This window comes from Peromyscus maniculatus, chromosome 1 (genome assembly GCF_049852395.1).
Source record: "Peromyscus maniculatus bairdii isolate BWxNUB_F1_BW_parent chromosome 1, HU_Pman_BW_mat_3.1, whole genome shotgun sequence".
Lineage (NCBI taxonomy): Eukaryota > Metazoa > Chordata > Mammalia > Rodentia > Cricetidae > Peromyscus > Peromyscus maniculatus.
In genome coordinates, this window is record NC_134852.1 from 2,015,659 (window position 1) to 2,041,955 (window position 26,297).

At 36.4% G+C, this 26,297-nt stretch overlaps 1 protein-coding gene across 2 annotated transcripts in view; it reads right to left on the bottom strand.

Annotated features, from left to right (window-relative positions):
• Positions 1 to 6,685: 6,685 nt before the first annotated feature.
• Positions 6,686 to 26,297, bottom strand: part of LOC102910971 (vomeronasal type-2 receptor 116-like) — a 31,133-nt gene continuing 11,521 nt past the window's right edge. The window contains exons 2-6 of one of the 2 annotated variants that reach the window (XM_076568048.1): positions 21,765 to 22,006; positions 20,639 to 21,438; positions 19,082 to 19,309; positions 10,931 to 11,054; positions 6,686 to 7,587 (exon numbers count right to left, since the gene is read on the bottom strand). In XM_076568048.1, the coding sequence (XP_076424163.1) occupies positions 6,686 to 7,587; positions 10,931 to 11,054; positions 19,082 to 19,309; positions 20,639 to 21,438; positions 21,765 to 22,006 (2,296 nt within the window). Of the gene's footprint in view, positions 7,588 to 10,930; positions 11,055 to 19,081; positions 19,310 to 20,638; positions 21,439 to 21,714; positions 22,007 to 26,297 lie in introns of both variants that reach the window. The other variant, XM_076568044.1, reaches the window with a different exon arrangement.

Below are 26,297 nucleotides of genomic sequence, written 5' to 3' on the forward strand. Positions count from 1 at the left end.
ACATCATTGCCATATGTACTCTGTTCCAAGCTATTTTCTGTGCAGCCTAGCAAGTATCTTATCCTCCCTCTGTTGATATCAATACACATCTGATTATGGCTACATCATCATTGTGTGCATCAAGTGCTCAGTCACTGGCTTATACTGTGTCCTTGGATACATGGCCTGCCTGGATCTGGGGAGATTCACTGTGGTTTTCTTGTCCAGGAATCTGCCTAACACATTCAATGAAAGCAAGTTCTTGACATTCAGCATGCTTTTGTTCTGCAGTGTTTGGGTCAGTTTTCTCCCTGTGTACCATAGTACCAAGGGCAAGGTCATTGTGGCTTTAGAGATTTTCTCCTTCTTGGATTCCATTGAAGGCCTGCTGGGTGCATCTTTATCGCCAAGTGCTTCACAAATTTGTTATGAATAGACAGACATTGTTTTCAAAAGATCAGAGAGAAATCATCTTCCTGAACTCATATTTAATGAATTCTCACTGGCAAATATATAGTTGGTTCATAACCAAAATATACTGGATTACATTGCAAGTCCTATCTCTTATAAAATGACTCACTATTTTCTCTATTGATGTTGCCTAGCAATAGCATGTCTAGTATTGTTTCCTACATTGTCTCTTATAACCTACTCAGCCATACATTCCCTAAGACCTAGCCATTGGGCAATAGTGCAGAGTGGAATACTCTTCTCTGTTCTAAAATGCAGAAGTGCTCAAAGTAAATTCAAACTTATTTTAATATCTGAATAAATGCTTGACTTTGATGCAGTTGAGGGATGAAAGAAAAAGACAGGATATTTGTGAAAGAGTGAACATTTTTGTCGATGGGAGTAAAGCAATATATGCTGTGGGAGGGTCTGTATGTTAAATGAGTTGCTCTGATTGGTTAATAAATAAAACACTGATTGGCCAAGCCAGGCAGGAAGTATACGTAGGACAAACAGAGTTGAGGATTCTGGGAAGTGGAAGGCTAACCCAGAGAGACACTGCCAGCTGACGCATGACAAGCAACATGTGAAGATGCTGGTGAGCCACTAGCCACATGGTAAGGTATAGATTAATAAAAATGCATTAATTTAAGATAGAAGAACTAGATAGCAAGAAGCCTGCCATGACCATACATTCTGTAAGCAATATGTCTTTGTGTGTTTATTTGGTTGGGTCTGAGTAGCTGGGGGACTTGTGGATGAGAGAGATTTTTTCTGACCGTGGACTAGGCAGGACCAGAAAAACTCTAGCTACAAATATGCCTCCTTTCAAGAGGATAGGAAGGGAATTCTGATGGTTCCTAGGAGTTAGAACAGAAGAACTTAGAAGACAGTTGTATGTTTTCATAAACAGGTAGAAAGAACATTATAGAATCTAAATTGATGTGTCTGTAGTTAATATCACATATTTCTTTTGCAGAGGTCCTCATATTTATCCCCAACAACATGCTCTTCACAACCACTTGTATCAATAACTTGAAAAGATCAGATGGCTTCTTTGGGACTTCAGGATTACATGAACTCACATGTGCACAGAAGCACACACACACATACACACACACACAAACACACAAACACAAAAATACAAAACTCAAGTTACCTAAGGTTTTTTAAATATAGGAAAATATTACAAAGCCTCTGTGCTGAGATTCCACTTTTCAATAGTGTCTTAAGATGTCAGCATTAGAAATAATCTACAGAGGAAGCATGAGATATTAGAAGTGATGACCAGGGCTCTCTTCATGCATATGACATAAGAAACTTCAAATTTAAGTGTACCAAATAAGACACAATTATGGAATTGATATAGGAAGAACAACTTAGCAAATTGATCTCTTTTTGTATGTATAAATGTTAGATGAACCTGACCATCAAAACTCTCTGAATTTCTCAAATTTCTATTTAAGGATGTCATGAGTCTTAATACAAATATTTTATAATTGGAACATACCAAAGACTACAAAAGATTTATTTTTGTGGTATAAATATCCCTAGTCACAGTTTCTAATGGCTAGTATTCTCTTCTAAAAAATCTTTTACTTTCATTTTCTGTATAAAGTTGTTTTCTAATAAGCATGCAGTAACCAGAGTAACAAGAATACAGCTTTGAATCCTAAGAACTGGCTTTATGATTATTATTAGCTGTCAATTGGATTGCTGTTGATGAATTTCTAAATGCTCTTATTAAAGAAAAAATACAGAGCCAGAATTTGGGGTTAAAGCCAGAGAGAGATCAGAGGAATGGCACAAGCCACCAACCAACCTCACCTCGCCAACTTTGCAGCTTCCAAAGAGAGCTTCTTCCTGTCTACTCATGCCTATATACCTTTCTGTTCTGTTCTCTCATTGGCTCTCTCAGTCCAGCTATATTACTTCCTCTTCCTGCCCAGCTCTGTCACTTCCTGCCTGTCTGTACACAGTTCTAGAACTCTATGGTTGGTCTGGGATTGAAGGTGTGTGTCACAATGCTTGGCTCTGTCCTCTAGAGTGTCCTTGAACTCATAGGCATCCAGACAGATCCCTGCCTCCCAAGTGATAGTATTAAAGGTATGTGCTACCATTGCCTGATTTCTGTGTTTACTTATAATGGCTGGCTTTTTCCTCTGCTCTCCAGGCAAGCTTTATTTATTAAAGCACAAATAAAATGTTAGGATGTATCCACACAAAATATCACCATATTTCCCCTTTTTTGTCTAATAAAAAATAAAAAAGTTATAACTAAGAAAAATTTATACAATAAGTACAATAACTATATACATATATACAAGCAATAAATACATCAACAATATCTAGTCCAGTTGCATTTGAAAAATTCAGAAAAAATATTCCATTATCTATCTTAACTTGGTAACTCCAAAAATACCTAATTCACTTTATATCTTATCTTGAATTACTAATAGAAAACTTATGATGACTTTCAAAACTATACATTTTACAAGTTCTTAGTGAATTTCTTTTCTGAAAATTTTAAGTAAGGAAAACTGAAACTACAACTATATAATCTTCAACTCCCTTAGAGACCTGAGAAGGAAATAATATTACCTAGTAAAACAGGAAGTGCAAACAAGTGACTTCCAAAAAATGAGATTTAATAAATGGCTTTAATATGAAAGGTCATAAATTATATAATCATCTCAACATGTGAGGAAAACTTCTCAAAATCTTCAGTATCACTAAAATATTCAGCATAGAAGAAAAATATTAGGACAACATGAAGGAACATATGACACATGTATGTCAAGAATTTAAAAAAAAACTAGAAAAACTGAGAGTCTTTCCTATGAAACAACAAAGGATGAAAATACACATTCCCCTGGAATAAGAGTAGGCCTCTTTGTATTCTTCTACATTAACAAGTCAGTAGGAAAGAAAGGGAGTTACATTATCTCTATGTGCTAATGATTTTGTACATGTACATGAGGCCTTAAATATTTGCTGTGAAAAGTCTTCCATCTGATGATTACTCTCTGGAAAGTAACAGATTGCAAAATCACTGCACAAAATTAATTGCTCTTTATATAACAGAAAGAATGATACTGAGGAATTTATCGAGGAAGAAACTCCATTGCAGTAACCTCTAAAACATGAAATACCTGGGAATAACCCTCACTTGGGTTGTTAAGTATCATCATGGTAAACATCTTATAACACCAAGGAAAGAAACTGACCGACACTGAAAGATGGAATCTATCTCACATGCTCGAGGATTAATAATTAATATTGTGCGCATAATACTTGCCTATATAATGAACAATGTGCTGATATTCTGCACAATGTTCATCAAAATTCCATCATTATATAAAGAGAAATGGGACTATGAAAAACTATCCTAAAATTCAAATAGAGAAACAGACTCTGGATGGACCAAGCAATGGACAACAAAAAGAAACAAGCTGGAGGTATTATCATGTTTATGTCCCATTACACTCTATTGATGTAGTCACAGAGGATCATCACACTGACACAACTGAGTACAAATGTTTCAATGGGGTAGAAAACCCATAATTAGATTGCACAGCTATAGTTACCTTAGCATTGACATGGGTTTAAAAACACCAATGGAAAAGAGGAAACAGCTTAACAAGTACTTTGGGGGTCCTGGGAATAAAAGGATTAGTATATCTAGAATATAAATGAATGTAAAATCTGAACAAGAAAAATGTTAGCTCAATTTTGAAAATGTACAGAACTAAGAGTTCTGAGAAGGTGAAACACACATGGCAGAACAATACTTAAGAATGTTCAACATCTTTAGCCACCATGAAAATGCAAATTAAAACTACTTTGAAGATCAAATGAGGAGAGGGCTGGCAGAAAGGAATGTAAGGAAAGATGGCTAAAATTAAAGGGCACTTGAGGAGTATTGTGTAAACCTAACACAGTAGGAGCTTTCTAAAGTATACACATGCTTAAAGGGGTTCTAAATAAACTCTCTAAATAATAGGGGAGACAGAGACCCAACTGTCCATTTCATCACAAAATGAAGTTGGGTCACATCTAATTAAATTGTTGACTAAAGGGATCCTATGGGAGTCACCAAACAACCCAGGCTGTGGCCAGGATTGTAGGTTGTCCTCCACAGACTGGTGGCAAGGAGCAATTAATAAGACCTTAACAGCTTCACATTCACAAAGGTTAAACATGCAGAAGTTGATCTGGTGCCTTCATTGAGATTTCACCCAGTATTCTGGTGTCTTTGGTTCTGTAATGTACTCTGGCAATTAACAAATCAGAACTGTAAATGCTAACACATCCAAAAACCCTTTGATCTATGATGATGTCCTATCTGCAAGATAGCTAGGGAAATGGTTATACAAATTTGTAAGAGTAAGCAACCAGTATCTGAATTGACTGCATGAATGCTCAACTTGGGTGAAAAAAATTCAGAGACTAGATATCCCAGTTACCTATAGTAAAAACAAATGCTGAAGTTATTTAAAAACCAATAAAATATCTTGTAATTGCATTGTATTATAATCTTATATCAAGGCCTTGTTCAATCATCATCAGATAATCTTGATTCTGCAACAGACATGGATAAATACAGGAATCAACAGCCGGATATTCTAGTGAGAAAAAGAAAACTAACTTTAAAAGGGTTGTCTCCTTACAAGGCACAGAGAAGAACATGGATGCATATATAGAAAGAGTACAAAATCCAGAGGACATTCAGGACACCAAGGAAGAAAGACCTTCTAAATAACCAGCATTGATATGCAAAAGAAATCACAGGACATGAGGATGTAGGAACAGTACTTACATGGATATTTTCCCATTTGGAGTCCAATACCTGAAAGTAGAATGAACACAAGCCTCCTTCCTAATTCAGAAGCAATCTTGAGTTGATAACCACCAGATTATGGGAATTTACTTTGACAACCACCAGATTGTGGGAATTTACTTTCCTCCAAAGGAGTATCAATAAGAAATTAAACTACTTTTAATTGTACACTGCATGCCTAGAAATAGATGAAAACGGAAAATTCAGTCAGTCTCACTTTTGGAAGTCCTTGTCTCATAATATTGTGTCAGAGTTCCCCTCTTTTCCCTACTTTTTTAACAGACACACACACACACACACACACACACACATACACACACACACACACATATATACTCATATATATATATATATATATATATATATATATATATATATATATGATTTTTACAGAAATCCTGAATATGCAAACACATGGGTCAGATTTCCATACTTTCTCTTGGGCATTTTTTCTTCTGTTTGCCCATTTTGACTAATTCTATTGTGTTAGATAATCTTTATCTTAGTATATTTTTATTATTATCCCATAGAAACCTGACTGTTTTCGAATGAGTGATAGAAATGGGGTGGATTCAAATAGGAAGGGATGTGGGGAGGAGCAGAGGGAGGTGGAAACATAATCAGGAGACACTATGTGAAAGAAAATCTATTTTCAATGAATGAGAAAATAAAGAAAACAAGTGTTGCACTATAGTGCTATGTAAAATTCAACTTAAAACATTCATTTAATTTCAATTTTGTGTCTTTGCTTTTTTAGTGTGTTATCATGTTCACATCTGTATGTAGGTGATTTTGGAAGACAGAAGAGGGTATCAGATCCATCAGAGCTGTTGTGAATAGGAGGCTGTGGACTGTAAGATGTGTGGATAAGTTATTAAACCTACCTCCTCTGAGAAAGCTACACATGATTGTAAATGCTGAGATATGTCTCCATATTTGCCAATATTCTTTCTATCTATTTAACACAACATCGTTCTGTCTTGTAAGTTTTATGCTTCTAACTTCCAGGATGCAACAGGATTCTCTTGTCTTCTTCTGCAAGGGGAAAGTTTGTTTCATCATCTGAAAACAATCATTCACACTACAACAAATTTTCTCTTGTTTTCCTTTACATTCAAAGTCACACATTCACTCAGATATCAAAATAATTACTCAGAGTTTATTTTAAGTTTATTTTTGAATTAGAGAAAGACAATAACATATCCCCTATGTCCTAATATCCAAGAACCAGGTCTTGTATAATAAGAGTCTGAGTGAAAAATTGTAGGCCAGTATGTACAGAAAAGTAGTACACATGGTATTTCTTGACATCATTTTTAGAAGACACAATGAGAATCACTAGCTAATGCATTCTATCAGAGTAGGTGGTTCTGTGTCAACACTACAGTTATCAGTATCAATTTATAAAATGGGTGTTCAAGAAGATGTTTTCTCCCTTATCTTTTCAAGAGAATTTCTCTCTGGTTTAAACAAAATTATGTAGCACTTGGGAATAAAGATACACCCCAGCAGGCCTGCACTGGAGACCAAGATGGAAAAAACCTCCACAACAACCATGACCTTGCCCTTGGTGCTATGGAAGACAGGAAGAAAGGTGACCCAGACACTGCAGAACAACAGCATGCTGAAGGTCAGCAACTTGGCTTCATTGAATTTGTCAGGGAGATTCCTGGCCAAGAAAGCCACAATGAAGCTCCCAAAGGCAAGGGAGCCATGGTATCCCAAGACAAAGTAGAATGCAGTAACTGAGCCCTTGTTGCACACAATGATAACTTGGCCATGCACAGAGTATGCATCAATGTCAATAGAGGGAGGAGAAACTTGCAGCCAAATAGCACAGAGAATAATTTGGATAAGGGTACAAATGACTATGATGTAGTTGGGTGCCCCTGAGACCAGAAAGTATCTCATTCTTCCAGGGGCTGTGAATATGAAGGCCAGCAGGACAGTCACTGTTTTGGCCAACACAGTGGAAACAGCCACAGTGAATACAAATCCAAATGTGATTTGCTGCATTACACAGGTAGCTGAGTTGGGTTGGCCAATGAAGAGCAAGGCGCACAAGAAACAAAACATGAGTGAGATGAGCAATATGTAACTAAGATTCCGGTTATTGGCCTTCACAAGGGGAGTGTCATGGTGCTTGACAAAGATCCCAAAAATCAGAACTGTGAATACAAAGAACCACAATGCCATTAAGGCAAGAGCCATCCCCAAGGGATCTTCGTAGTTCAGAAAGATCACTGTTTTGGGAATGCACTGGTCCTGCTCTCTGTTGCTATACTGGTCCTCTGGACACCGCACACATTTATCCACATCTGACGGAGAGAGAAATGTATGATTACTTAATGACAGGACATTTCAATTAAGTGTGTTGAAGAAGCATTGCAATATCTGTATTTGTTTCTGAGGATGTAGCTGATGGACATTGCTGCATAGTAATGCTTCCATTTCAAAATACTCATTCATTGTCTTTATGAGGAATGAAGTAAAAAAATCCTTATGTTTTCTATTTAACTGTATTGATGTTGCCATTCACTATATTATTAGAAATCACAGGTATTTTAAGTACATTCTGAATACTATGATGAAAGGACTCAAACTGCTGAATTGATGGAGGGAAAAAATCATTAACCATTATTTTGCACAGTTTATTTTACAGTATCAGATCCCATGGTTGTAGTGCATCCTGATGTCTTTCTGTCTGTTTTATGACCACTGTTCCTGTAATTGATGGATACTGTTTTCTATTTGGATAAGTCCTGTCATGTGCTGCCTACTTTCAAGTGACCAGCCCAAATCAATTGATATAGAAGAAATACTAAATGGAATCAGTAGGGACCCTTGGAGTCTGTACATTACTTGTCCAGATCAAGTTCTCGACACAAAGTATATTTATTTGCACCATAGGACTATGGCCAGTAGAGTAAAGCAACAAGAGAGATGGAGAAAGGGTTTTAGGACAGGGAGGACAAAATCTGCCTCTGCATAGAGGGGACAGAGATGTGGCCCCTAGGAAAATTGCAGTTTATAAAGGAAAAAAGGGGAACCCCATGTTAGGATGAAGAGCTTAATTGCATTTGGACATGTTATTTAGAGGAGTTACAAGGGAATCTTTGCTAATTGGATTTCAATACTTTGGTAGCTAGACCTTGATAGTTAGCCTCAGTAGGAGAAGTGCCCAAATAAGGGAATAGACCCTGGTGGCACTCTTTAGGAATGTAGCCCCAGTTAGGGTTTCTATTGCTATAAAGAGAACAATAGCCACAGTAGTTCCTATGAAAGAAAACATTTAAATGAGTGACTTATATTCCAGAGGTTCAGTCCATTATCATAGTGGTGGGCCATGTTGCTATTCAGGCAGACATGGTGCTGGAGAAGAAGTTGAGCATTTTCCATCTAACCGGTAACATAAAGAAAGTAGTCTCATTGTGTGTGGCTTAAGCATTTAAGGGGCATGGAAGTCTGCATCTACAATGAACACACTTCCTCCAATAAGACTACACCTTCTCCAACAAAACTATACCCTCTGATGGGACCAATTTCATTCAAACTATCACAGGAATCTAATGGATTTTAGCAAGGTAAAGGGGATGGGGGAGAAGGGCAGGACTTGTTGTAGCCATATTTGCCATAATCAGCCTCACTAGAGTCCCTTCAGGATCAGTAACTTGTGTGTGTGTGTATGTGTGTGTGTGTATTTATGTATATGTGTGTCTACATGTAAAAATAACAACAGAGTTCATATATGACAGTGGTTGTGTTTATATGAGGAAAATAGGAGGATGAGAATTAGAAAAGAATATTACATAAATATAATTTTTATGTTTTAAAATGCAAAGATTAAATAAATCAAATAAAAATGTCCTCAGTTCTATCCCATTCTGGCATTAGGAATGCTTTATCCCTGAGTCTTGTTCATAAGATGCAGTAACCCTACCCTGAAGGTAGAAACCTCTGTACATACTTATCATCTAAATGAGCTACCTCTTGATTCCATCATCTTTGGGAATAGACAACCACTTTCCTCCTTGACTAATTTCTATCTATGTGAGTGTCAGATTATTTTAGTGTATTCAAGTGTGAGTTAGATATTGATACAATACCATGAGCACGATAAATTAAAGAAAATTCAAGCAAGAGTGATAGCACAGATGATTTGTTGTGAGGAATAGTACCCCATCCATAAATTGTAATCTCCACCAAGGAAAGTTTATGAAATGAGGCTATACTTGCTTCGATTCATTGGATAACTGATGATGTGCTTCTAGATTTCAAGTCTTTTTATCTAGAACAATACATATATGGACCCGTGTATTTGTTTAGTGGAATGAAATATGGTCTCAGTTGTGAGGAAAAATGCACTGCTTTTTCAGAAGAACTGTATTCAGTTCCAAGAACGCATCTTGGGTGTCTCAAACTGGATATAATTCTAACTACAGGGGCCTTGGTTGCTTTTCATGTTCACCTGAAATTGTGTACACATAACCACATATATAACCATAATTAAAGAAATGATAAAAATATTTTGGGTTAATTGTTGCTGTATTTATTGTTGTAATACCCTTTACTTTTATATGATTTTGAATTTAAACAAATTTCATTACAGTTTGTATAATTTAATTGGAGTATGTTGTATTGTGAGTGCATAGAGATCAGAACATGACCTCTATGGGTTGGAAACCTCTTCCTACTATATGGGTCCTAGGGATGAATTCCTCAGCAGATTTAGTAGCAAGGGATTTGATTTCTGAATCATCTTAATGGCCATAAATGTCCTTTAATGTCTTTCATTATAAAGGATGATAGGCAATATGAGAGAAAGCCTATGTGTCTGCCATTTTTCTGTAACCAACTCTAAACAAATAATCATTTAACTAACATGGGCTGTGTAGGTGACAACACCATTTGAATAACTGTGGCTAGTTGCTTTCATACAAAATCATTTTAATCTCCTACTTTTTGACATTATTAACTGTGTGCTATAGATAAACAAATTGACTATAAGACTCAATACTTTTACATTATGTGGTAACAATTATCCACAATTCCCTAGATTTCAAATCACACTGAACCTTTGAAAATAGGGCTCTCTGGATTTGCTTGAAATCTTCTTTATCAGACTTGACAGTTTCTTATAATATTATAAGAGACTATTTCCTCTCATCATTAATCTTACAGAGGACTTAGATTAGGTTACTAATACCTACAAAAGTGTTCAATGGATCTGATAAACTAGTCTTTTCTTCATTGATTTACTGCATGTACATGCTACCTATAAATTTATGTAAAGACTCATACAGACATGAAAATAGAAAAAATATTAAAATTTCATGACTGGAATCTAATCTACATGTATTTCCAAAGAAGATTTTTCACTAGTTAAGACATTGTGCAGAATTCCCTCATTTTATAGATTGATTATTAAATGTTTCTTTGAGAAAAGCTCACTTGCAATGGATTTTCAAAGAGTGAAAGATGTGTGACATGACATAACATTTACTTTAAGTGACATTGTTAATATTAATATTCCTATAAAAACTAACTTGGGAAAGTGATATGGTTTATTTGTACAGTGCTCTTTTAGAACCTTTGATCATCCCAGTGTGTTTGGGAGGAGATGATCTATGTGAAGGATTTATCTCAGCAGCAAACACTCACTTGTCTCATTAGAAACTTCATTTTCTGGGCAGGGGATGCAATCAAAACAGCAGGCTGCAATTCCCTCCTGCAGGAATTTTCTGAATCCAGGACCACAATCAGCACTGCACACAGAGGGTGGCATCTGAGGAAAATCAGACATATGTTGCTATCAGGACCTTAACCTACTCGTTCCATAAGTATATGACATTAGCATGTTGAAATATTGATAAGCTTATTTTTCATACACCAAATGAATGACCACATTAAACTTAGTATGTTTTAAAATGCTCAACAAGCAAATGTATGAAAACAATCTGATGTAAAGTTGAGTGGCTTCCCAATCTTAGGAATTTAGGAATAAAAATGGGTTGTTTGCTGTGGGCAAACACCACATAGTACAAACTGATTTTTCTAGTTAATTTTCATCACCTTGGCAGAAAGACTATTGAAAAGTTAAAGAAAACCCTAACTAAAATATTACTCTCCAAGAACTAGCCTGCTGTCATATTATTTATGCATTTTATTGATCGGTAATTGTTGTAGGAGTGTCCAGTTCACTGTGGGCTGTGCTGTCTCTATTCAGGGCTATTTGAGAGATCAAGCAGAGCAAACCAATGAGCAGCATTCCTTCAGAGTTTTGTTGCAGTCTCTAGATTTCTACATTGTCTTCTTTTTATTTTAACCCATGATTCTAATCAACCCTTCCTCCTCAGTTTGCTTATGGCCAGTGTTTAATCACAGGAAGAGTGCAGCAAACTAAGATAAATGAATATCAGAAACATGGGAAATATCTCTTCAAACCTCTGACAGCAAACATGAGCTCCAATAAATAGCACTGCAAAATATGACAAACAGAATGTAAAGAGAATAACAGCTAAGTAGGCAGAGCCTGGTGCATTTATGGTGAAAAAGTGCTGGGTTGGTATGTATGGAGGTTGTAGTTGGAATGTTTCCTAAGGTCAAAGTGCCTTACAAAGGCTGCAAGTATTTGGGGAACTGGAATAAAAGTTAGATAGTTTAAATTAATTAAAGGATTTTGTTCAGTTTATAATACAAAAACTTTGTATAATCAAAACCTGATGATAGTGGTCTATATACTGGTTTAGACAACTGCTGATTGTTGCATACTCACTTTGCATCCTTAGTTCAGAATTGAGTTCTGAAACAAAATCACATGGCTTCTATCTTTCTATACAATATGATTACATAGAAATATTCCTTTTTGTTGTAGTTTTCTTGAAACAGGGACTCACTCACAATGTATTGCTGGTATACCTTAACTACATACGTAGAGTAGGTTAACATAGATGGTACAGAGTTCTTCCTCTCCTGCCTCCAGAATGCTGGGTTTAAAGTTGTATGGTACCAGTGGGCATATTTCTTCCTTTATTTCTGTATTTAATGTTTACCATTTCTTCTTTTACTTGCTAAGATTAAGGACAATTTTCAAGAAGATTGGAGAAAATATATATCCCTCTCCAATTTCTTTTTTAACAAATTATTTATTTACCATCCAAAATTGCCTCTCCCTCCATTCATTCTGTTCCTTCTCCACATCTTCTTTCTGCTACCCTATCTACTCCTCAGAAAGGGTAAGGCCTCCTATGGGAGTCAACAATGCATGGTAAATCAAGTTGAGGCAAGACAATGTTCTTCCCCCCTGCATTAAGGCTGATCGATTAATCCCACCATAGGGTATATGTTACAAATCCATCTCAAGTACCAGGGAGAGATCTTGGTCCCACTGCAAGGGCTACAGACAGACTCAGCTACATAATTATCACCCACATGCAATGCTCTTAGGTCGGTATCATGAAGGTCCTCTAGCTGTAGGTTTAGTGTTCCTAAGCTCCTACTACTCGGGTCAGCTTTCTCTACATGTTGCCCTGTCATTATCTTGACCCCACTTGCTGAAATAATCCCTCTACCTCTATTCAAGTGGACTGCCACAGCTTGGCCCTTTGCTTGGCAATGAGTCTCTGCATCTGCTTCTATAGTTATTGGATGAAGATTCTATGAAAGAATTAAAGTAGTCAAAAATCTGATTGCAGGAGAAGGCCAGTTCAGGCACCCTTTCTAGGAGGAGTCTTAGCTGAGGTCATTCTTTGGAAATCATGGGACTTTCTTTTGGACCAGGTATCCCAGTCATGCCATAATGCCCCACTCTTTCAAGATGTCTCGTTTGTTGCTCTCCCCTCCAACCTTCCCCTAAAGGGGACTATCCCAGCTCCTCATGTCTCTATCCCCATTCTCTTTCCTCTTCCTCGTACCCCTAGTTTACCCAGGAGATATCATCAATTTCCCCTTCTTAGGGTGATCCATGTGTCCCTCTTAAGGTCTTCCTTGTTACCTAGCTTCTCTGGGGCTGTGGAGTATAGCCTGGTATTTATTTGCTTTCCATCTAATATCTACTTATGAATGAGGACTTATCATGTTTATTTATCAGAGTCTGAGTTACATTACTCAGGTTGATTCCCCTCATCCAAACAATGGATAAAGAAAATGTGGTATATTTACATAATTGAGTATTAGTCAGCAGGAAAAACAAAAACCAAAAAAACATTGACATCATGATATTTTCAGGCAAATGGATGGAACTGAAAATATCACCCATGTCCAATTTCTGCTCATTTCTTTTGAGGGAGGGTCTATATGCAATCTTAGCTCTTTTGGACTCACTGTGTATGCTATTCTGGCCATAACTGAGAGGGTTTTACTTCAGCCTCTCTCCAATAATTTTGATTAAAATGTGCACCACCATATATGACTGGCCTTGCTGAGAATTTTCATGGAAACTCTTTAAGTTTCTCTTCAATGTTGTCAATATAATTGCCATAGGAAAAAAATTAAAGTGATCAGGCTGGAATAATACAAAAGAAAACCTTTTTAATCAGAATGTCTTCCTTCTATTTTTGCAGGTTCCTCTTTGCTTTAAATATTAAATCTGAATTGATGCTGGCCTTTGGTAAGAGCCCTATCTGCACATATTTGGATAATCATATAGTTCTATGCTTGAGTCTATTTTTGTGTAGCATATACTTAGCAGATAGATCTGCATATGATGAACCAGCCTGTATCCCTGCAATGAAGTCATGTATGTCATAGGGACTGATCTTTCTGGTGTGCTGTTTAGTTGCATTATTCAGTGTTTAGTTGAGAATATTTTCCATTCATGTCTATCCCGGTGTTTAGTCTGACAATTTCTATATTATATTAAATTTCCTCAAAATTATTTCCCTCTGTATTTACAGAAGGGATCTCTCCATGTTTGTAAGTACAGTTTGTTTTTGGAAGCAAAAATGAATGTTGGTATTTACAAAGCAACCTTGTCTCTTGTGTGTTATGATTAGAGAATGTGAAGTTTAACATTGAATTGTTATTGAGAATTGTTTTCCAACTATGGTGATATTTTATTTGTACTGAAATGTGATTTTAATGTTATGTTAATAAATAAAGTTGCCCTGGGGTCAGAGCTATTAGAGCCATAGCAAGAGCATGGTGGTTAGAAGAGCTAGGTAGATTTCTGTGTGTTCAGGGATACAGCTAGTATTGGAGACATACGCCTTTAAGACCTGGAGGGCGGTACTTACAGGCAGTGATGAGGCAGTCATGTGGTTGGGTTTACAACCAATGAGAAGGCAGAACAGAAAGACTATTTAAACACAGACAAACAGGAAGTAGCTCTCTCCCGGGGAAGCTAGGAGCACTGTAGGAGGTGAGATTTTATCTCTGAGCTCTGACCTCTCGTCTTTCTCTTTTACATTGGCTCTGTGTTTCTTATTTAAATAAGATGATTGGTTACATCAACATCCAACTTTTATACATTTGGTTAATGCAATACTTGATACAGTTTGATAACAGTTGTTTTTCTGTCCAGTGTTCTCATGCTGTCTTTGTCTTCTAGGACAACTTGTATTTATCCTGATTTTCAGTGTGTAGTAGTTCTTCATGTATCTTCCATAGAAATGTTAGAGTGGTTATGAATTCTTATAAATGACATACATCCCTGTACATGGTATGTCTCTGTATTAGATAGGGTTCTTTAGAGTAGCATAAATTATAAAATGAATCTGATTCTGTCTCTCTGTAATCTGTTAAGATATCTTTTAGGAAGTGGTCTTACTAATCTAACAATTGCTAGGTATAAATAGTAAGTCCAGGAAAGTAGAAACTTCTCATTCCTTGATATTGAATGTCTCAGTTGATCCTTATTAAACACTTAGTTCCCATAGATATAGCTTCAAATGCCAGTGAAGAAATAGAATCACTAACAAGGTTAGAGCAAGCACACTAATAACACAAGTTTCAATTTTCTGTATCCTTATATAGGCATCCAGCAGAGGGGATAGCCCAGATTAGAGGTCAATTTTCAAGATCAAATGTTTTAATTTAAAGTTGTGTCTTCCCAACTTAAGATCCAGGTAAAATATGTGTCTTTTCCCAGCTTAAAAGTTGTCAATTAAAGGCATGGCTTCCTTTTCTTTCTTTCCTTCTTTTTTTTGTTGTTGTTTTATTTCACAGACATGGTTGCTCTTTGTAGCCCTGGCTGTCCTAGAACTTGATTTGAGAAATAGCTTGGCCTCAAACTCAAAAACTCACCTTCCTCTGCCTGCAGAGTGCTGGGATTAAGGCATGTACCACCATCACTTGATATAAGGCATGTCTTCCTATCTTAAAGATCTGGATAACAAGTATAATTTCCTACTTAAAATTAAGAAAAAAAAAACCTCTCAAGAATGCCTTCCATTTTTGAGTTTCAATAAATTCCAGATGTAGGCAAGTTTATACCCATGAAGAGCCTCCATTGATTATAAAGGATAACTTTGTTGAGCACAGTAGCTGGGTTTGGCAGCTGTTTCTCTAACTACTTAAATCACATCATTGATGTTCTCCCCCTTTAATCGAGTTCATGGCAGAATCTGCTGTTATCTTAAGGGACCTTTCGAAGAAATGTGTTTCTCTCTCTGTAGCCTTCAGTTTCCTTTCTTTAATTTCATATTTCAAATTTTATGTAAAATATGTCATGGGAAGATTTTCTTTTTCTGATATGTCTTTAGAATTTAAATACCTCCTGTCTCTAGATGTCCACACCTCTCCCTATATTTGGTAAATTCCCATTGTATTTTACTGGATATACTGTTGATGTCTTGGAAAGTCCTTTTCTTCTCTTCTGCTCATTGTTTGTAAATTTGATCTTTCATTTTTTTTAATTTTTTAAATTTATTCATTAAATTTAGTTTTACATATCAGCCACAGATTCCCTTGTTCTCCCCCCTCCCACCCCACCCCCCGCCTTTCCCCTTTCCCCCAGCCCACACCCATTCCCATCTCCTCTAGGGCAAAGACTCCCCTGAGGATTGAGTTCAGCCTTGTAGATTCAGTCCAGGCAGGTTCAGTCCCCTCCTCCCAGGCTGAGTCAATAGTCTCTGTATAAGCTCCAGTTTCCAAATTGCCAGTTCATGCACTAAGGATAGGAACTGGTCGCACTGTCTGGCTGCCTCCCAAGCAGATTAAGCTAATCAACTGTCTTATTTATCCAGAGGGCCTGATCCAGTTGGGTGCTCCTCAGCTATTGGTTCATAGTTCATGTGTTTCTTTTTGTTTGTATATTTGTCCCTGTGCTTTTTCCAAACTTTGTATCAACAATTCTCGCTCATACAAACCCTTGTCTTTCTCGCCAATTGGACTCCTGGAGCTCCTCCTGGGGCCTGGCTGTGGATCCCTGCATCCAGTTCCCTCAGTGATTGGATGGTGTTTCTAGCATGACAATTAGGATGTTTGGCCAGGTGGCCTTCAAATACTTCAGAGATCTATTCAGAGGGCCTCATCCAGTTGGGGGCCCCTCAGTCTTTGGTTCATAATTCATGTGTTTCCATTCGTTTGGCTATTTGTCCCTGTGATTTATCCAACCTTGGTTTCAAAAATTCTCACTCATATAAACCCTCCTCTTTCTCACTAATTAGACTCCCAGCTCTCCACCCGGGGCCTAGCTGTGAATGTCTGTATCCAGATTCCTCAGTCCTTGGATGGGGTTTCTGGCACAACTATTAGGGTGTTTGGCCATCCCATCACCAGAGTAGGTCAGTCCCGGTTGTCTCTCAACCATTGCCAACAGTCTTTTGTGGGGGTATCTTTGTGGATTTCTGTGGGCCTCTTTAGCACTTTGTTTCTTCCTTTTGTCATGTGGTCTTCATTTACCATGGTCTCCTATTCCTTGTTCTCCCTCTCTTTTCTTGATCCATCTAGGATCTCCCGCGACTGCTACTCACACCACCAGTGGAAAACAGGACCCCAAGAAAGACATGAGGATCGCCCAATGACAGAGAAATGGCTGAGATCTACATGCACAACCTGGACATGAGTGGGAGTAATGAAGGGCGAGAGTCGAGGGAAAGAAATTTGATCCTTTAATCCTATCCCCCTCGTCCCACATATTGTTCACCTGTCCCAATTTTTACCTTTGTCATAGTTTCAGTTTTCTAATTCTTCTGCCTTGTCTTCAAGTCTGCCATATTGTCTTCAACTTGAAATAATCTGTTAGTGAGAATTTTTATTGAATTTATTTTCCTTTCTTTATATATTTAATTTGAATTATTTCATTAGTTTATACTTTTTCAAATGTGTTAGTCACATGCTCACTCAGTTCCTCATTGTATGTAAGGTTTTGTGATCTCATTGCATTCTTCTGGAGATGATTTGTGTCCTATTTGATATTCTGGAATACTGTTAAAATAATTCTTTGGATTCTTTCTTTAGTATGTCTTTGAACATACTCACATATAAGCTTATCACTCTGACATTTGGATTTGTATTGATTTGATTTCGTTATATTTTTTTCCCGTTTACTACATAGAAAATTTTATGTCTAGGAGTAGAGCACTGCTTGAATTGCTCCTAAACTTCTGTATGCCTCCAGTGGATGTTTTTGTAATGCTCAAGTGAACTTGGTTAGAAAATAGTTGAAATTTCATTGCTGTTCTCTGAATGGATAGAAAGTAAAGTTTTTATACCTTCAGCTCATATGTCCTCTTCCCTGACAATAACTGCCCTTGTTATTTTGAAAATAATATTTTGTAGATTTTATACTATCTGGTCTCCATGAGATACTACTTTATATCAAGCTTGAAGACTTTTCTGAAGTTAGCTTCTTTAAATTTCAAGCTACTTTATAGTCAGGAAGTTGGAATAGAATACCATAAAACTACCTACATCACAAGTCATACCTGTATCATACCATAGACTTATAGTAGAATAAATCATTTATAAATTTTCAAAAAACATTTATTTTGTTTATAATACTTCCTCCCCATACACATAAGGAAATTAGACACACCCTTGTTTGGGTGGTCTTTGAAGGAATTAGTGGAACCAAGAAACATTCCTCCAGTGAGCAATTTCTTTTATGCAGGACATGCTTCAGGACTGGAGAACTGGCTCAGCTGTCTGTAACAATTCCTGATCAAGTAAAAGGCCCAGTTTGATTTTTAGCACCCACTGTGTGGCCCTGCACTGTCTCCACTTCCCAGGGATCCAAGTCTATATGCATCTATAGGCACCAGGCATACCAGTGTTGCAGAGACATATATGCAGACAAGACATACATTCACATTTAACAGAAAAAAGAAGGAAAAAATAAAGATCAAAGTTATTATCCATAGGGTATATAAATGTGTTATGAAAATATTATCTTCAGTATCATTAGAGATGATGATTATCTAGGACACTTTTGGAAGAAAGGTTTAAAGCAAATTATATAATAACAAATAATGGTTTGAATGTGTTCACTTTAATCCAGGTTATATTTACCCTCAATCTTTCATTATCTATGTCAAAGGTTCAGCAGACAAAAGGACAATCACTGTGTAGTAATCAGGATGGCATTGAGAGGATATTGCTCACTTTATTGGAAGTAATATAGTACAGTGGTAACAATCAATTTACTTTTTATATTAAAAACCAGAAACATATTCTGGAGTGATAAAAATTCACAGTATGTGTGGCATGCATGTCTGAGACCATCAAAGAATTAATAAAATGTCATATCAAAAACTGAAATTAAAAAATATAAATTTGGAGGCTAGAAAATACTTCTAAATGTGACAATTTATTTCACTACCTGACAGTTTTACCATGGTGTAACAGAAATTATTACAGATAGGTCAGACCAACCTGTCTATTTCCAGTGGACCACTCTATCACATCTTCATATATATGGAGCTGTTCACCAAGTGGGAAATATGGACTATACTCTCCTATCTTCACCTTAAATCCAAATCCATTTGGGAAATTCCAAATCTGAAAAATGTCATACTCTCCCTGCAGGTTTTCCCTCTGGTTCATATTCACTTTTTCTCCAACAGGATTAGTGAAATGAGTCTTCCTCAGAAAGGAGTGCAGCTGAAAGAGAGGCAGCATTCTATAGTGTGTGTGCCCTTCCTTGATGTCAGAAAACATACAATGATTTCTTCTTAAAAGCAACATTATTGAAGGAAGGTGTCCAAGGGAGAAATAAAATAAAATTAAGTGGATAAATGAAAGTATCATAACATTCCTAGAGTTAAAGTTCTTTCAGAGGAAATTACCAAAAAGAAACCCAGATATGCATACATGCTAACATACAGATAGAAAATATTGATATGCAAAATGCACATACACACATAATGAAAGAAACACACAGACAAAAAACACTCACATCCATACAGTCTTACATACATCCTACAGCTATATAAAATTTACACATACTTATATACATATACATGTCAGACACACACATGAAAATACAGTAATAAACAGACAGACACATGAATACAAAGAGACACAAAGAAACAGAAACCTGCAAAACACAGAGGCTCACACACAAATGCACACTTTTTATAGACAAATACACACAATGAGACATGCACAGATAGATGCAATCACACAGAGAGACATTGACATAGAAAAATTTATGCTCCCATCCAAAGATAGATTGACAGACAAAGATACAGAGAGACACACAGAAACACAGATACACATATGTGCAAGCACATATGCAAATCACACAAATAGTCACATGTAATGAAAAAACACACAGGAAGTTATATACAGAAACATACTCCCATACAGAAAGACACTGACACAAGACAAATTTATGCTCAGTTCCACAGATAGATAGATATGCAGATAGACAGAAACACATATATACGCAGCAAAATAAATATACACACAGAAGCACAGAAACATACACCTACACAGTGGGAACCGTCCATTCACACATGTAAATACTCATGTATGTTTTGAAACGAATTATAGCACTGTTGCCTGTGTAATTACTCTCAGAGTACCAAAGAAGTTCCACAGATCTTACAGTGGGACAGAATATGATCTGTTGAGAACACTTGTAAAAACCATTTGATATACTTATTACCACATATTTGACAACTGATGAACAAGGGCTCTTCTTCTTTTCATGGAGAGGATTAATGAGGAAGGACAGTTAGGTTTCTGGTGTAGAGCAGGGGCAATGATATTCAGATGCTCTGTAAGATAATTACTAATATTCCTTGATAATTTGTGTCTTCCACTCCATTGCTTCTGCATTATGATTTATACCAACCTCTACATTAGGTTTTCAGAAATATGTCTATTTTATTAAACATTTACTAATCCAGTAAATCAGAGCATCTGACAGACTGCAAGGCAATGATATTAATGACACAATATTTCATTCAATAGAAGAAACACTACCTTCAAGCAGTTACCATAGTGTCCTTTCCCATCATCTACTTGTTGAAGAAGCATCTCATGGACAGCATGGGCCACAGTGTACACAGCATTATATATATCATAACCGTCATCACTAAAAGCCATGTCGAAAGGCTGTCTCATTAGCCATTGCAATGAAGCATTGGATGAACAATTCTTCAGTGTCTCACACTTAGAATCTGAGACCTCACAGTTAAAGTTCATCCACCCCAGCCTTGTGAGGTATTCATCTGAGTATTTGAGAGGGTTCAGTGTCTGGACAAATTTTTTAAAACCAAAAATCTCAGAATGGTGGTGTATAAAAGATAGTGTCCCATGCGATGAGTCAATGGCGAAGTCTCTCTTACTTGTAGTGACATCCCACTGTGAAGTGGTCACCCATATTCTCTTTATACCTAGAGATTCCCACATTCTAAAGCTCACAGCTAGAGTACTGTCTGTGTCACCATAAATGATAACTATATTTGTGGATGATGTCATGATTTGGTTATAATACACTTCTGCTCTTGACATGAATACGTGCATGTTGACTGGGATCATACTCACAAAGGCAAAGCAGACTGTATTTTTTTCCATCTCTCTTCTCAAATGTGATAGAAATTGGGTACCCTGGTCATTGTCTAAGATGGCCAGTCCTATCCAGTTCCAACTGAAGTGAAGCATCAAAGAAACCATGGCCAGGGGTAGAGCTGTGTCTTTGCGGGCCATCTGATACAGATAGGGAAATTTCTCGTGATCACTCAGGATAGGATGGAAAGGTCCATAGGTAAGCTGGAGGATCTAGGACACAGGGGGTTATATGAAGTAGCATGCACTCCTAAGAACTTATAAACAAACTTTGAACAAAGAGTTCTATAAAAACATCTTACCTGTTACTTCTTTCCTCATCTCAATTTCAGAAAAGAAAATGAAGCCCCATCAAGTCTCTGAAAAGTACCCTTGACCACATTGTTTAACATAAGCGTGAGACTAGTATCCTCCTCACACCCTTCTTAGCCTCTGGGAGTGGTACCAACAGAATCACAATTTCTTGCAAACCCACACCACAAATGTCTCACCTGTTGAGATCTGTAGGGGTCCTGGCTTGTCCCAACCATTGCAGATGTTGCCCAGTCAGGTCCACTCAGCACCACTAAACAAGTAGTCTCTTCATTACAATTATAATTAAGGTAATAATCTTGATTTTTTTCAGAAAAAGGCATGCGACTGTATAATTTTGGCACAGTCTTACAACCACCTTCAGGGAATTCAAATACGAATGACATATTTGGCAAAAGATCAGGGTTCCTATTGACTTCATCCAGGGAAAAAGCTAAGGCCAATGGAAAGTGTTTGTTTTCCGTTGGTGTTCTGGAAAAGGGTATGGTATTTATTATGGACAGAGATCTACAAATAATCCTTTGTAGTCAATAGAAGGACTATAACAAACTGGATGGTATTCCCAACCACCCCCAAATACTGAAACAAATGTCCTCTGCTGTGAGGTTGGAATGAAATAATAGCTGGAAGTTTATAATAGCTTTTAAATTTCATGAGAGTGCAACTCACATAAATGACATGAGCCATTGGCATCTTCCACAGAGAGTGGTGTCCATTTCTGCTTTGGGAGTTCTTACTTAGCAGATAAAAACAAAGACACAGGCTTTATCCAAGCAGCAATCCTGATCATGTCTTCATTTTGGAATTATCAAGCAATACAAAAAATACTTGTGATGTGTAAACCAATGAGAGTATGGCATGTTCTTATGATTTTGACATAATTGGCTAAGTCAGTCAAATAGTATTTTATGAGCACACAATAGTTTGCACATTTGGCTATTGTGCTTACAATTTTTTAATAATCAGTGGGCAATCTAGTTGACCTATACCCTGATATCCATTTTGTCTTATTTTTTTATTTTTCTGGTTTATCTAACACAGGTGTAAAATCTTTATTGTAGAGATTTGTTTTTAATGAAATGTAACTACCAGAGATGTATTTGTTAAAGATATATGTAACCATTCACCTGTGTGTCTGGACAGGATTAACGCTTACATGGGCCATAAGTGAGGAATGAATTATATGCTTTTGGATGATACTTTGCTCTAGAGCACACTGGCCTGAAGTGTATGGGGATATACCTGCTCCAGATCCTGAGTGCAGAGATTAAAGACATTTACTACCTCCCCAGTTTTGTTCACCATTTTTTGTTTTCACAGGCAAGTCATATATTCACACTTTGCATATCTGATCAACATAATTTTTTCTAGAAAACATCTCATGACTATCTTTCCACTTACACTAACACAAAATTTGCATCCTACTGAAATTTGGATATGCTAGTAAATCTTTTTTTTTTTTTTTTTTTTTTTTTTTTTTTTTTTTTTTTTTTTTTTTTGGTTTTTCGAGACAGGGTTTCTCTGTGTAGCTTTGCGCCTTTCCTGGAGCTCACTCGGTAGCCCAGGCTGGCCTCGAACTCACAGAGATCCGCCTGGCTCTGCCTCCCGAGTGCTGGGATTAAAGGTGTGCGCCACCAACGCCCGGCCAAATGCTAGTAAATCTTTATAAAACAGAAGTGTATAAATTGTAAAATGTTTGAAAGGATGTTTATAAGTGTATTTTTGTAATAAAAATGAGTAATATTAAGTTAGGAGTGAACAATACCAACTTGTGTTTCTGTTTATGTTAAGAATAATAACTTACGTTTCTATTTCAGATTTGTGACAACTTCACTCTGTGTATATAAATCCTATGAGACTTGCATCTGAATGTGCATATGCCTAAGAGAATTCTGTACCCAGTAATCATATTTGTTAATTTTCATCACTGGTTTAATCATTTGTGAATTGCATATAAACTATTTATTTAAAGTTCTATAAAATCAATGAACATAGTGTAGCTAAAAATCACGTGGCCAGATGGTAATGGCACACTGCTTTAATTGGAGCACTCTGGAGGCACAGGCAAGTGGATCTATGTGAGTTTAAGGCCAGCCTGTTCTATAGCATGAGTTTCAGGACAGACAGGACTGTTACACAAAGAAACCCTCTCTCAAAAAGGCAAAAAAGAAATCACTCTGTATATAATTATTTGTGGTAATTAATGAAATGAAACATTTAAAATTTTATGAATGAATTAGAAACTGCAATAATGAATCTTTGTTTATATAAAAAAAGAAAATACTTTTAAAGGAACTATTTTCTTTATTTTCTCTTCTTTTAAGGGGTATCAAGGTTGATTATTTTCTGTATTCTGAATAATGCTGAAATAATGTTGGGCAGACAAGTATCTATGTGCTATGCTGACTTATATATGCTGACTCTCGGAAAATTCCATAGATGGTGTGAATGGACCTTAGGATATTGATACATTTACTGACTGAATTAGATATATATGCTTACAACATTGAGAACCTTAGTTTCTACTCATACTAAAACAATGATGGGATTTCCCACAACTCCTACATGCTCATGAATTTATTTCATCTTTTTTAGCTATTCATTCTCAATGTAAAGTTGGACATCTTAATTATGGTTTTTCCATTATTACAGCTAAAACATTTGAATGTACTTTCAATTTTCTTATATGATTTAAAAAAGAAAGTGAAAAATACCTGTTATAAAAAGGTCAGCATTACTAATTTTTAGTGTTGGCCATGTACTTGTAAACTGCATTCTTCATGTCGAGGCAAGTCCCTTACATACCTATTCTGTTCAGGACTTTTATGATGAAATGGTGTTGGATTTTGTCATCTAATGAGATATCATATGTTCTTTCTTTTTTTTTCATTTTGTTTATATGTTTGTACATACCTTAGTAGGTTTCCATACATTGAACCATCCCTGCATCTCTGGGATGATCATTTGGATGAGATATTGGACTAAGTTTACAAGTGTTTTATTGAGTATTTCTGCATTGATGTTCACCAGGAAAATTGGTCTGCTATTCTCTCTTTATTGGGCTCATCTGTGGTTTGGCAATCAGGGTAACTCTATCTCATAATATGAATTAGATAATATTGATTTTGTTTCTGTCTTGTAAAATAATTTTAAAAGAATTGATGTTAAGTCATCTTTGAAAGTCTAGCTCCATTTTCCACTAAAACCCTATGACTGTGGCCTTCCCTCTCCACTTGGGAGACTTATGAAGACTGCTTGTATTTCACTAGATTTTATAGGTCTGTTTAAATTGTATATCTGATATTGAGTTAAGTTTGGTAGGGAGATCTATTGAGAAACCCATCCATTTATTTTAGATTTTCCACTTTGGTGGAGTACAGGTTATGGAAATATGTTCCTATGATTCTCTAGATCTCCTTGGTGTCTATTGTTTGCACCCCTTTCATATCACATTTTTTTAATCTGAATATACTCTCTGTTTCTTTTAGTTCGAATAGATAAGGATTTGTTTATCTTGCTAACTTTCTCCAATAATAAGATCTTTGCTTCATTGATTATTTTTTTCACTTTGATTCTATTTTATTGATTTCAAACATATGTATGATTATATTTTCCTCTCTACTCCTCTAGGGTGAATTTACTCCTTTTTTGCCAGAGACTTTAAGCATCATGTAAAGTTGCTAGTGTGTGACCTTAGTATTTTTATGCAGGCAACTATTGCTACGAACTTTCCTCTTAGTACCACTTTTTTCTTGAGTCCCACTCTTTTGGGTATGCAGTATATTCATTTTCACTGACGTGTAGGATGTCATAGTTTTTATTTGTCCCTATGTACTTTTCATTCACTAGAGAGTTATTCAGTTTCCATGCATTTTTATGAATTCTCTTGCTGTTGTTTACATCTATATTTAATTCGTGATGGCTTGATATGATGTATAAAGTTATTTCAAGTTTCCTCTATCTGTTGAGACTTGCTTTGCTTCTGATAATGTAGTTAATTTTGGAGAAAGTACCATGATGCACATAGAATGTATTTTCTTTTGTGTTTTGGTGAAATATTCTGCAAATATCTGTTAGGACCATTTTGTTTATAACATTTGTCAATGCCTGTATTTCTCCTTTAAATTTTGTCTGGATGACCTATCTATTGTTGGGAATTGGCAATTGATCCTCCCACTGTCAATGTTTGTGTTCAATATATGATTTAAATGTATTGGTTTTCCTCTGATGAAATTTGGCAACCTTGTCTTGGGGGCACAGATGTTAAGAATTGAATCAGGCAGCAGTGGGGCAAGGCTTTAATCCCAGTATCTGAGAGACAGAGCCAGGCAGATCTCTGTGAGTTCAAGGCCAGCCAGGTCTACTGAGTGAGAACCAGGACAGGCTCCAAAACTACACAGAGAAACCCTGTCTTGAAAAAAAAAGAAGAATTGAAATGTCATTTTTCCTTTGATGAGTATGCAATGTCTTTTCTAACGCTTTTGAATAGTTTTCGTTTGGAGTCTTTTTTGTTAAATATTAAAATGTCTACACAACCTTGCTTTTTTGTGCATTTCCTTGAAATAACTTAATCCAACAATTTATCCTGAGGTAATATCTGTCCTTGATGTTGAAGTGTGTTTATTGCATGCAGCAAAAAGATGAATCCTGTTAAATAACTGGTATGAAATCAATTCATTTTATGTAGGCAGTTAGTGACATGAACTTGCCTCTTACAAAGGCTATCAGTATATCTAATGTGTTTGTGTACACTGTATGTTCA